Consider the following 13,975-nt stretch of genomic DNA (forward strand, 5'->3'; position numbering starts at 1 on the left):
TGCTAATTTATGTAAATGATTCAAAAGGAGAATTTTTTTTATTAATATTCATGCTGTGTTGGTCAGTCATGCCTGCTGGACATCCTGGACACAGCCGGTCAAGAGGAATATTCTGCGGCTAGGGATGAGTACACACGTACTGGGAATGCGTTTCTCCTGGTGTATAGTATAACTGACCGGTCAAGCTTTGAAGAGGCAGAGGCGATATATGAAATGATAATGATAATCAAACAAGAAAACCATGTTCCAGCGGTGAGCTAATATCATGAATTGATGTGTACAGCTATTTCCAGCCTATTAGTGAACAGACAAAACTATTATCCCAGCATGTAGGTCCCAATGCAGAGGGGGAATAGCTTTTACTATTGACTAATAAGTAAGTTATGAAGCAATTGTTTTATTATCTGAACATTTTAATCCAAAATTTTCATTTTTTTAAAAAACAGGTCATTGTCAGGAAAAACACTTCATTATACTGGTCCAATCTGATTAAAATAAGCTGCTACTTGGCTACGTTTACTATCCACTACGGCTCAGTCAACTATTGACCGTCTTGATATGATTTTTCTAAGAAACAACAAAAATACACGATATTTACATTTACATATAGAGTCTGGTAACAACATATATTCTCTGTTCGGTCATATTTTTCTAAATCCACTCTTTGTTTACTTGACAGGATGTCTGTTGAAAAGTGTAATAAACATGAAGTTGAATGTATTTAGTCAGTTCGTGAAGAAAATGGTAAAAAATATCTTTTGATTGAATCATTTTATTTGAATTGATTATTGATGTATTTATAATATATCGTATTCGGTCGATTCATTCACAGCTCCCTGACAGCCCACCATCATCAGATGACAGATATACTGCTACTCTTGGTGTTTGATAGTTGAAGTTAATTAACTCTCTTCTTTAATCTCTACCAAAATTACGAAAATTAATTAAGCAAACTTAAGCCATATTTCGTAAATACAACTTATCAATGTAGCAGACAACTGTTCAGAGAAGAAAAACATATCTTTTGTAACAATCATTATTTAATACATTGTTTGTATTTATAATCAGGTTTTGTGTGGCAACAAACTTGATCTCGATGCAACACGAGATGTCTCACATGACGAAGGCAAAGTATTGGCACAGACATTAGGGATTCCCTTCATGGAGACTTCCGCCAAAGATGGGACAAATATCACACAGGTTTTTGAAGTACTAGTGAAAGAAGTTCCCAGATTGCAGCCCTCATACAAGGTATGTTAATTCATCAGCAATTTATATTTTAATTGCTATCATTGATAAGGAATTTGATAATTATATCGACAAGCTGACATGAGCATATACAGGTTATATCTAGGACTAAAAAGGAAACATTGGAGTGTAATCTACGGAAGGTCACTACAGCTTTCGTCACTTGACTCTAATTGAGTCACAAGGATTAGTTAAAAACGATAAGGTACATCAAATGGATCGTACGTATATATCTTTAAACAAGGGACGAAGGCAACTTCCTGGCCAACCTGGGGACATTTTTCAAACAAACATCTGCCACCCGTCTCGATGAAAGAAAGAACGAAAGTAAGTGTTGAATTGAATTCATGGGTTTTAACCAAGAAATATCAAAATCATATACTCTAGTAATCCAGTAGATGTTTAGTCTTGTTTCTGACACGTTACAATATTACATGTCAGGTGGTCATCCTGGGGAGTGGAGCAGTTGGAAAATCAGCGGTCACCCTGCGTTATACCACCAATAAATTTGTTGATTGTTATGACCCAACTATCGAGGACTTCTACAGAAAAAATGTCACAATTCCTGGCCTAAGAGAAAGACATCGGGAATCCAGTATGTATGGCATGCGATTAGGGAATTAGATCATGATCTGTAACCTTGATAGTTCACCTTCCCGAATGACACGTAAGCTAACAAGCTGAATGCGTTTTGCATTTTCGATCGGCTGTTCGGCATCCGTCCAGCATCATCCCCCTTCCCCAAATGAATTGCATTGACACTCATATAAGGTGATGGCTAAAATAGGCGAAAATCTTTTAAAGACCTCTTTTTCAACAACCAAGAGATTCAGAGACCTGATATTGAGTCTTTATATATATCATAATTGGGCTGTAGAGATACCAAGTTTGTTTGAATGATTGTCCTTGACATATTTACTTTGTCACAGAAGTCGAAGTCTTTAAGGAAAAGTTTTGTAGATACATTTGTAGTATTGACATATAACTAGGCCAAGGACCATAACCTAATATGCATGTACACTTAGGTAATCCTGTTGGGTCAAAGGAAGCACTAACATTATGGGAAGTATAGGTCAAGTACATGGCTGTAACATTATTGGGAATAACTATCATTTGGAAGAAAAGAATTGGTTGAAGGATAATGATTTGGGGAAGGATAATGTCAAGGACAATTGTAATATGACTCAACATCATTTCCAACTTTCACAAAACATGCTCACGCCTAGGTGCCGACATTGATGAATATAATTCCCCTGTCCATACTGTGAATGCCAGAAGTTAAAATACCTAGGTTTACAGTTAATAACAGTTAACTATTCAACTTTACAGATAAAAGCGACGGTTAAAGTGTCTTAAGCTACACACAGCTACATATAATAAACCTAATACTGATAGGCTGTACGACTCAGAACTATCTTATCAAATGAACCTTTTTCTTGGCTTTAAAGTCGGGTCTAAACCTGAACAGAAGAGGGAAGCCTTAACGTCTTGTTTGAAATGTCCACCACTACCTGATCCCCCTGGTCACGTTGCCCCGAAGGAGTCCAAGAAGTGTGAGAAAGCCACCAGTAATGTGGTTCTTGTTTCCCTAAAGACATTGGATGATCCTCAGGCCACGGCCACAGGGGACCCTGTAAAATGTGACTGTCATGCCGTTCTCTCCTCAATCTCAAACACGGTACAAGATGACGAAAACCTCAAATGGAATTGGTAATGAGTTAAGTCAATAAGTATATGTATATAGTATATCCCCCCCCCATCCCAAATTAGATTTGTCAGACCGGTACTGCATAGTTGTTAAATTTCAGAGGGCTATTATTTCACGATTCTTTCCATCGGAACTACGAGTGCCGATTGATATGTTGTGAGCCTCGTTCTGAACGGGGTACTCAAGGATGCGCTTTTTAAGTCCCTCTATTCTCTTACTATAAAGGGCCGTGTACCCATAGACTGGTTTCATTTTGTTAGTTATATCGAAGAGATAGCACTCTAAAGGAAACAAGACACTCGGCTTTGGCAAAATGGACAATATCGGTAAAAGAGAAGTAATCCAATATTTGCATAAACCAGTTTGACACCAAAGGATATGCATAATGATATGGTAGCAACACTAGGGAATGATGCCCCTTCATATGCTACATTGAAGAGGTTGATGGCGGTATTTAAGTGCGGCCTTGAGGGTGAATCCCGTTCTGGAAGGCCTGTCAATGCTGCAAACCCTAGAAAAGGCAATAAAGTTCCTTATATTTTCATGACTGACAGACGAGTCACAGACAGATATATCGCAAGTACAGTTGGCATTTCACAGGAAAGAGTACATTCCATTCTGACCGAGGATCTTGCAATGAGAAAGCTTTTGGCTCAATTGGTGTCAAGACTTCTGACAGCACACCATGCAAACAATATCGCGTGCTAATCTTAACCTTTTGTAGGGTGATCCAGTCAACTTTTTTCATAGCGTTGTCTCTGGATGAAGCATGTGTCTTTCATTTTACCCCAGAGGCCAAACAATCGAAACATTTCAAGCATCCTGGCTCTCTCCCGCCAAAGAAGGCAAAGACTGTTCCATCAGCTGGAAAGGATATGGCCTCGGTTTTCTGGAATGCAGATGGTATTCTGCTGATAGATTATCTCCAAAAGGGACAAACAATCAATGGCACATACTATACTTCACTTCTGAGGCAGTTACGGGAAAATATTAAACTTAGGCGCCGCCGAAATTTAACTGAAGTGTTTTATGGCTGCCATTCACGATTGTGGCTTTAAACTGATTGAGCATCCAGCTTGGTCACCTGATTTTGCTTCAACAGACTTTCATCTTCACTGAGGCCCACTGCTGGCAAAAGTATACATATACTGAAGGGAATTATGTTGAAACACATGTCCGGCAAAATTCAAATCCTTCAATATGAGGCTCACAACATATCATTCAGCTCTCGTAGTTCCCGGGTATCGAATTTTGATACTGTTGTAGTTACGATCACATTCACTCTCTTAATGTTATCTCCTTTAACGGCATTCAATGAAATTATTCAGGAATGTTGTGGTTCTAGAAGCTCATAATGCTTCAAATGAACTCAAAAGAATTACATTTTTTCGTTTCCCTGTAAGTCTGTGAAATATTAAATCGGGTCATACATTTTTTTTATCCGATGGGCTACATGTATGTGACTATGCCATTCAAAATTGGGTTTTAAAAATCACAAATTCACACAAACAACGTTTTTGTTAAAAATCATAACTATGATTTCTAGCTATACCCTTGTAATAATCATTTCACAGTGAATTTTGCCAAAAAGAGAATATTATACCAAACACCAAGAAAGAGGAGGTTCCAACCGAGTCTGTAATAGACTACATCATGTCCCCACCGGCCCCTTCCGACACCAAGGTGGGGCAGCAGGCAGGAACAGCAGGAGAACAGGAAAAACTTCAAATGGGGAAAGGTTACACCATCTATTGTATTGACATTAGTCGATCCATGAGTTCTGCAGCTGAACTTCCAGAATTACAAGGTAAGTTAACTAACCACAAATAACCTCCTACACACAAAAAAACCCTTGATGATGACAATGATGATGATGCTGAGATTCTGATGAGATTATGATGGTGATGAGTATGATGATTATGATTATGATGAAGTTATGATTATGATTATGATGAAGTTATGATTATGATTATGATGAAGTTATGATTATGATTATTAGTATGATTAGTATGATGATGCGACTATGATGATGATGATGATGATGGTTTTGTAGGATGATGAGATTATGATGATGAAAGATCCAGGTTATGATGATGATGGTGAAAATGATATTATGATTATGGTGATAGGTGCAAACCATACCTATTGGAATTGATGTGTGTCTGTGTTTGTGTTTTTTATGTATTATGTATTAAAAATACCCACAAATAACCCAACATATGAAAACCCTTCCCACAAATAACCTCTACCCACAAAAAAAATCCTACTGACAAATACTCAATGCCCACAAATTAACCCCTACAAACACAAATCCTACACACAAACATCTCTACCCACAAAAACAACTTACCCACATTATGTCCTTTGTATAATCATAAGTTTATAATGTGGTTAAAAAATGAGCCCTCCCTTAACTTTAATGCACTATTTTCTACGTAAAGAAGGTACTTATTTGAGGATAAATGCGGTAACTTAAGAATTTTGAAGGAAATTGTATTGTCAGCCTGTCATATCCATATACCTTCTCTACTAATTCATCATTAAACCACATTGAACTTTTCAGAAGTTAAGCCATTAAATTTAATAGATACCTATGATTGTAAATGATAAATCATATATTTTGTTGTGTGATTCTTGAATGTAACATTTAAATAATTGTTATTAGGATGAGTTAAGGAATTAGAATTAAAAAAATAAAAACAAAAGAAAACAAAACAAAACAAAAACAAATACTAAGTTTGTATAATAATGTACCTAATTTCCATAGTCGCATGGAAGAAAGCCAGAACCCAGTCATCCAACTTTGCCACTCAGGTAACCAGGCTGGCTGCGATTAAGGAGGCGTTAAAAAGGTATGGAATGCAAGTCTACCAATGAATTACCCATTAGAAAAGGAGCATATTATAACATGTTGTCTTTTGCTTTTCTTGGAAAAGGGTGTGCTGATGACCAAATGTACACTAGTTCAATGTGATCTATCTTGAATTAAAAATTCCAAATAAAGCTGACGGGGAAATCACTTCTTTACAAATAGAATATGAAATGTTGAAACCTTATTAATCCTTAAAGAAGCCCCCTTCTCTAATGTTCTAATGTAAAAGTGTTAAAGTTTTTGGTATGCTTCTTATGCTTATGTTACTTCATTGCTCTTTGATAAGAGACTTATTTAAAGACATAGGCTAACATAAATGAATAGCTGTTTTTTTTTTGCAATAAATTTCTAACTAGATCCTCATGGATACTTTCCATCTAGACAATGTCCTTATCTACGCTTCAAAACTAGATAATGTCCCCATGCACACTTCCAAACTAGAGAGTATACTCATGCACACTTTCCAACTAGATACTATCCTCATTGACACTTCCTAACTAGATAATGTTCTCATTAGCACTCCCCATAACTAGAGAAAAGCCTGATGCAAACTTTCCAACTAGAAGGTTTACTGTAATATTTCCTTGAAGCATTTTGAACCGCTGTTATAAAATGGATACTGATTATCATGAATTTAATTGCGATAATCCGCGATATTTAACACTTAATGGCATGTCCTTCCCTGGTATTTTGAAATATTGTTTTATTTATATCATTAATATTGAAATGATTAACTAGACAGCTTGAGCGGCTGAAATTGGAAAATCCTGACAGGCGAGTAATCCTGATACAATTCGACAGAGAGGTGACAGTCCTTGGGGATGGAAGTCAGGAACTGTTCCAGGTCGACAGGAATATCAGACACTCATTTGACAATCTTATAGGTAGTGGCCAACAATATGCCCAGCAAATGGACTTCCGTACCCTGGGGGAAAGTTATAAGTAAGTACCTTATACATTCGTATCCTAGGATATGATGATTTATTTCGCTATATCCTTTTTATATATCCAACTTTGGGACTTTAATATACTATGTTATAAGCAGTTTATATCAGGTCAATCAGTAGTAAAGCCGCACACTTCCAAATAAACTAAAATTCTAGTTGCACACATGCATTAATGGCTATCTACAATATATGTAAGATGCTCATTCATGTTCTTTTAACATTTAAATGAACATTGGTCTAGATACTTGACCAGGGGATCCTTTCGACATCAGTGTAAGAAAAAAAACTCTCTGCGTTTATTATCGCGTGATTTGTCACGGAGCCGATAACTAGGCTATAACATCGTACGCTACATATCGAGTATACGTGAACTTGTCTAATAATGCCTTCAATTAAACATATAAGCAAATATTCTCGTAATAACTGATAAATATTAATAAACTTACAACTGATTACGCAATTTAAAATAGAGCAATATGCATACAACAAAAATTCGATAAAATTCAAATTGGTGAAGTTGACAATGTTCGAGGAAGACGGAAAAAGCTAGCCAGCAATCCAATAGATGTCCGGCAAAATCGGGATTAGAGTATATTCCTTTTTCACCTCTCTCTAAGTTCCTACGATTAAATTCTTTTCCTAAGGAAATCCTGGGGGTTTGCCGATTCCAGTTTCTTTCTGCGTCCCGCCATTTTGTGTTGACTGATAACTCGCCTGTTGTATTGTGGGACTAGTTTGAAAAGAAGAAGGACCAAGTTATTATTTCTGGGAATTTCCCGTTTACATGCACATGTCCCTCCAATTGATGATTCGCTATAATTTGTTAGGTATATATATTAAGTCTAAAAAAACTGTAAAGAAGTAAAAATGCTACTATATAAATATTTCTTTGGGTGTATATGGCTTTAAGAAAATTTCATGTATGATCAAATGGAAATACAGGTAAAAACTGTATGTGATATTAAATGAAGTAGTTTGCATGTGATATTAAAGGAACTAATATGTAAAGGAATGATTGTGATGACCTTTTTTTACGATGCAGTGACCTTATAGAGAAAATCAGTAGCATGCGTACAAAGAATACAACAGCCCTCGGACCAGCGCTAGCAACAGCTATCGGCATGGTCACCGGAACCAAAGGTTCAGAGGTTATCCTGTGTACTGATGGTGCCCCAAATAGTGGCGTTGGTAAAATGAACAGCTCAGACTCCAGTTGTAAGGGTTTTTACACCAAGGCAAGATATATTAAATAATGTTTTTCCAAGTAGAAAATCACACTTTTGTTAGTACATTGTATTTTCAAGTGTGGTGAAATAAACACTTTAAATTACAAAACAATATCTTCGAAATGTTATTGTAATATGTTTATAGGTCTCATTATTATATAAATAAGGTAATACTTATTGCTATCAACTTCACTAGAAAGGGGCGGAGTAGCTCAGACAATTTAAGCACTGGCCTACATACTTCGGGTGAAGATCCGACGCTTTCTACCAATGGCAGTTTGCGTTTCTTAAGAAGATGAGAAACACACCGGTCTGTGATGTAATGGTTTTGTCCTTTGGTAATACAGTTTATTCCTAATGCTCCGAAGGCATGATACATCCCTTCTCTATGTTTTTTCATTGAGGTATTCACCTCCTACTACAAGGAGACCCGTCCCTCAGACTTACCTTGGAACATAATCAAATTGCTAGCCAAGGAGTTCAATATAAAATATTCCTTTGAAAAAGAAAAGGAACACCCTTGGATAGTATTTATATATAAAGATGTACTAATGTCGTCTTGTAGGTTGGTAACTACACTAAAGAACATGGAATAGTTGTTTCGATCATTGCGGTTGACGGGGAACCTGTTGGACTTGAAAATGTGTCTCCCTGCGCCAATATTTCTGGCGGGAATGTTGATGTCCTCGACCCTCTTGAGATTATGAGACAGTTACGTCTGATTTCCCAAAACTTCATCGTGGCAACATCTGTACGTATGGAATTCCATCTTCACCCTGAGCTTGAGATCGATGACGACGACTTTCCAAAGGTCAGTGAATATATTCAGAAAGATCCAATGTTTGCAAAACATAATTCAATGCATGGATTTAAATTAAAAGAGATAACTTTGTTTGTCATCACAACGGTGGGTGATTGGTTATAAGCAGAAAATTCACCATGTGACAACGATCGATTTTCGTAATATCAATTTAACATTTAAACAAAATGGTCAAATTTGAATCAAGGTTTCCGTCATTTTTTCTTGACAATCAGAGGGTGGAATTCAACATTTCATGAGTGTTCGTTTATGACCGGCGGTGCGCATGCAACTGCGGTGTTCATGTTTAGAAATATGCATTAGAAGTATTAGCGGCCAGTGAATATACTACAGTCGCATTGGTTGCACTGTCAAAGCAACCTTACTAATGCTTCTGATTGGTCAAAAGTTAAATATTGTTCGATTTAAATACAAAATTAGTATGAAGGGTTATTAATCAGCCAATTTCACATAGGCCCTGTTTTTAGGCCAAGATCGGTCATATTGGCCCGAGGCTGATTTTGATGAAATTTGGAACATGCAAGGTAGGTGTAGTATGACATTTTAAACACTATTGCTATATCAACGTCTTCATTTACGACTTCAGGGGTCGTTTGGGGGACATACTGTTTGAGAGTGAAATAAGCACTTATAAAACATGTATTTTTTTTTTACTTATTTACAGGGCAGCAGTCGTATTATTAAGGAAGTTGGTAATGCCACCAGAGACACAGATATTACATTCTTTTTCAGACGAAAAAATACAGACAGTGATTTGGAAGTGGATTGTCTCCCTTTTCAGGTAAGTTTTCTTTGGTTTTAAAACTAAATTATATATATTAACTATTACAGTTTTTATTTAGATTCTTGTGTACAATGTAACATCCCCAAACCGATCACCTTGAAATCAAACGATATGGCGATGCACTAAACTGATCTGTCTTCCTCATAGTTATAAAAAAAAAAAAAAAGAAAAAAACGATCAGTCTGAATTCTTTATAACGAACCAATTGTATGTAATAATTTCCCTATGGCTATACCCTTTCCATATCTATTGTTGGAATTATCATGTGTGTGTCAGAGGAAATTAATATGTGTATTGTCAGAGGTAGCCAATATATGTATTGAGAGAATTAGTACAGTCGAACCCGGTTATATTAAAATGCTCGGGGAATGAAAAAATACTTCATATTAACCGGTTTTCAATGTAACCGGGATCCAGCCTTTTGCCGACATATTTTAGTACCACGCTACGTCACGCATCACACCATTGTTCAATATACTAGTAGTTGATTTTACTTAGTCAGTATGTACAATCGGTTCCAAAATTATAATAGTTTCACAGTTTATTAAAAATAATGTTAAGTTCCACGGGAGAAGTCGTCGACTGTTGCTTGTTTTTGTTTATGTTAAGTTCGCGGACACACGTGAGAACAGTTTCCGGTACATCCGGGCTACTTTCTACCGTCTGAAATCGGACATGTGCGTTGATGATAGATGGATTTTACGAACTGTTCGAGGGTCGTTGTCAATATCACTGTTCTTGTTACGTTGTTATCATTTTCTGTCGAATCCCTAAGAATGGCCTCGTCATTTGTAATTGTCTCGCGTGTAGTTAAATGAGAGTCAATTTTGATGTATAATTATGTAGCAGAAGCCAAAATCATAAAATAAGCTGTGTCCCTCGACGTTTATTTGTAACCTAATACAGATTCATGCTCATAACGAACGCATTTAATGATTAAAAGTCACAGTATATTTGTATTGTGTACAACAGCATATCATTTTTACCTATCTTTTGATCGGACGCACGTACCGTAACGGCCGTTAATTATATAATCTAAGCCAGTCGTAGCGACTTTCAATTTAAGCGATACATAAACAATGGTTTAGCATTGCCGGGGGCAATAATTTCCTTTCAAATAAAGCGATATTTCAAATAAACCTATTTCAAAATAACCGATGAAACAATACAAAGACAAAGAAGGCATTTCGACGGGGATCTTATTTCACTTCAAATTAAACGATATTTCAATATATCCGATTTCAAATTAAGTGGGTTCGACTGTATGTATATTCAGAGAATCAGTATGTGTTTACTCTAACTGTGACACCAGTAAATAAAATGTGAGTGTATGCGTATCGGTGAAAAGCCATAGAGGCATTCAAATTGTTTCTCAAATGTTTGCTTGGTTTTGATGATTGATTACTTTTTTTTCATATTCATAAGAGGGGGCTCAACTCGCATTGGAAATGTTTTGAAATAATTTAGTAGTTGGTTTTATTAGAGGAATCTTATTTATATCGCATTTATCATATTAGTCCCTCGTACTGGGAACTGGGGATTCTTTTGCGTTAAATCCATCCATCCTGCCGTCTATTCATCAGTTATCCCTAAGTAAAAGATGCTTCATCTTAAACCTATCACTCGGATTAATGCCAATAGGGGATGGTTATTTGCTGATCGGTCTTGTTTCGTCATGTATCTTCATTTTAGGTTCGTGTGAGTTTTACATTGAAAGATGGACGCAAAATGTTGAGGATCCTCAGTAAATCCATGAAAGTCACAAAAGACCGAGCTCAGATGGAGGAGGTGAGTTGTAACAGGGTCTTCACTTGTAAGGATGAACATCTCTCTATTATAATATCACTGTACTATATTTTTCCTCAAATAAGCAGCTTCCCTAGTGTAAAAGCTTACCATATATAGCATTGAATAAACTACATACCCTAGTTTAAAAAAAAATTGTATTATAGTTTAGGGAGAGCGTATCATTTATTTGTGAGCCACTTTAAGCTAACTATTCTAAATACAAAGGACTAGGGTGAGCTTATCATATACCGTGTTATCTATAATCTACCGTCCATCTGTACATCATTGTTTGTCAACAATTTTGTTCAAACGTCTGTAGAAATAAGGTTCCTTTGTAGAACTAAGTTATGGATATTGACTTTTGTAATGGTATCATTTCCTGATGATTGGGATTCTAATTTGCTAACGCATCCTTTGGTAAAGTGCAGTGTGGACTGCAATACATAATATTGAGTGGCAGATATTAAATAAAAAAAACAACAACATGTGTTATATAAGTTAATTAAACGGGATTGTTTTATCCTAATCATCGAAATATTACCAGGATTACAATTTCATTCCACTAACAGCAGATGAATGTTGCTGTGGTGGGGCTGGCTACGGCACAGAAAACGGCTAGTTTAGCTTCCAAGGGAAAAGTGGCAGAAGCAAGACATATATTGTGAGTTGTCTTATCATTCATCACATCATATTCTACAATATTGCTGCTGAAGTTTTGAGACTCGTTTTACATTAGAGTGTCTTTTGTTGTCTGGTTACGCTTCATCCCTGTGTTGTGGATGGGATGAGGATTTTCTAGTTACGATATATCCCTATGTTGTGGACGGGATGAGGATTTTCTGGTTACGATATATCCCTATGTTGTGGACGGGATGGGGATTTTCTGGTTACGATATATCCCTATGTTGTGGACGGGATGGGGATTTTCTGGTTACGATATATCCCTATGTTGGTAATGGTCCTTCTTCCTGAGTGAATAACAATATTTCAGAGACATACAAAATAAATGTACATATATACATGTAGCTGAAAGTATATAGTATAGGATGGACGGTTATGTGTCGTAGAGCGTGAGTTCAGGGCACGAGACATACAATTGTCTTCCTTCATCATTTCTTTGGTATTATAAACACTGTATACATATCTATTGTTAACAATATACACTTGACGATTTTAAATGGGTCTAGATTGCATCAGCCTGGCAAGATCCATTTCGCTGTACATGTCCGAACGTCTTATGCATAGTATACTCTTACAGAATATCATTTTTCACTGTCCTTGAATAAACAACATAGTTTGCTATTCCAGCAGAAACAACATATCTTATTTTACTAGAAGACGTCAGATTCCACTGTTTTAGAAAAAAAAGTATATTGCTATTTTTTTGTTCTAGACGACACAACAGATTTAACCAAAGTCGGTCAACCATTTATTCAGTATTGGGTTGGAACTAACCACTTGATCATCATAGTGTTATTGGGATAATGTCTGGCTGCAATTAATGCATTAACAAATGTTCTCAACAGGACCTCCGTGAACAGAATGTTTAAGGACATATCTGGCTGTGACGAACAGATAGAGGAGAGATACAGCTTCACGACAGAATGTGCTGAACTCCACCAGGACCTCAACAACCGACTAGACAACTTAGTAAGTGTTATTTTAGTTACCTATCTTAATACCGTACCCGAGTTCCGATCGTAGATTTAAAAGAATCTTTTATACCTTTTGGGGGGCGGGATAGGGGATCTCAACCGGGGGGGGGGGGGGGGGGGAAGGAGGGGGGGGGGGGGGCGGCGGACGACTGTTGTGATAAGGCGGCAGCAGACGCTTTACACCTTACGATGTTCATGTTTATGTGACCAAACAGTTACCAACTCACTAATTTTTAAACATGTTCACTATGTTTGAAATCTTCCTCAAACAGCTGATCACTGGAGTGCAAATATAAGTTTGATCAGTTTGATAGTTTCTGTATTTCACAGAAAAATTTAATAAACTGAAATTATAAATGTGCTTAAATACAGAAACCATTCTTCAAATGTGTAAAAATTACAGTCTTATTAATTCCAGTTGAGCTCTGTTATCATAAATAGGAATATGTATATCTTCTCTATTGTATATGGATCTTTTTATAAAATGTTCACCAAATTTTGAGAAAAAATCTAACAATTTTAGCTGACTAAGAATATGAAATTATATATTCTGTTCTCACAGGTGCTTAGATGTTTATTCGTTTACATTATTGCTAAAATAAATGTGCAACAGTACAATAAAGATTATTATTTTTTGTGGTTTTGCTTTACAGTACCTAGACGTTGGGAAACAGTCGGATATATCGTCCGGTATATACAGTAAAATGATGAGGCAATCACATTCCACGTATTCTGGGTCGTCCAGCTCTACAAAGTCTGACACTGTCTCCGCAAGGCAAACGACAGACGAAAATATTCGTCAACAATATTACCAATATCAGTTTTAAGTGGTGTCATCCTAAGATAATAGACAGATCTTCACACTACAGACAATCACTGTTTTGTTAAAGGTCTGTGGTCAATACTATATGTCTTGGACTACATGAT

The 13,975-nt window shown here is 36.4% G+C and overlaps 3 protein-coding genes across 3 annotated transcripts; all 3 read left to right on the forward strand.

The window, feature by feature from the left end:
* Positions 1 to 66: 66 nt before the first annotated feature.
* LOC117319649 (ras-like protein 1) lies at positions 67 to 1,872 on the forward strand (the record flags this gene model as incomplete). Its single annotated transcript, XM_033874425.1, has 3 exons — positions 67 to 252; positions 1,069 to 1,251; positions 1,690 to 1,872. Coding segments are annotated over 3 exons (552 nt in total), but the record flags the coding sequence as incomplete, so codon positions are not given.
* Positions 1,873 to 1,875: 3 nt separating this feature from the next.
* Positions 1,876 to 5,014, forward strand: LOC117319650 (circularly permutated Ras protein 1-like). The gene is made up of 4 exons (XM_033874426.1): positions 1,876 to 1,915; positions 2,697 to 2,958; positions 4,531 to 4,763; positions 5,010 to 5,014. The coding sequence occupies exons 1-4, from the start codon at positions 1,876 to 1,878 to the stop codon at positions 5,012 to 5,014; spliced, it is 540 nt and encodes a 179-aa protein (XP_033730317.1).
* A 7-nt stretch (positions 5,015 to 5,021) lies between these two features.
* On the forward strand, positions 5,022 to 12,058 carry LOC117319651 (circularly permutated Ras protein 1-like). The gene is made up of 8 exons (XM_033874428.1): positions 5,022 to 5,085; positions 5,724 to 5,808; positions 6,567 to 6,770; positions 7,818 to 8,010; positions 8,567 to 8,812; positions 9,486 to 9,602; positions 11,298 to 11,393; positions 11,963 to 12,058. Exons 1-8 carry the CDS (start codon positions 5,022 to 5,024, stop codon positions 12,056 to 12,058), a joined length of 1,101 nt encoding a protein of 366 aa, XP_033730319.1.
* The last annotated feature ends 1,917 nt before the right edge of the window (positions 12,059 to 13,975 follow it).

The sequence above is a fragment of the Pecten maximus genome, unplaced genomic scaffold, assembly GCF_902652985.1.
Source record: "Pecten maximus unplaced genomic scaffold, xPecMax1.1, whole genome shotgun sequence".
Taxonomy (NCBI): domain Eukaryota; kingdom Metazoa; phylum Mollusca; class Bivalvia; order Pectinida; family Pectinidae; genus Pecten; species Pecten maximus.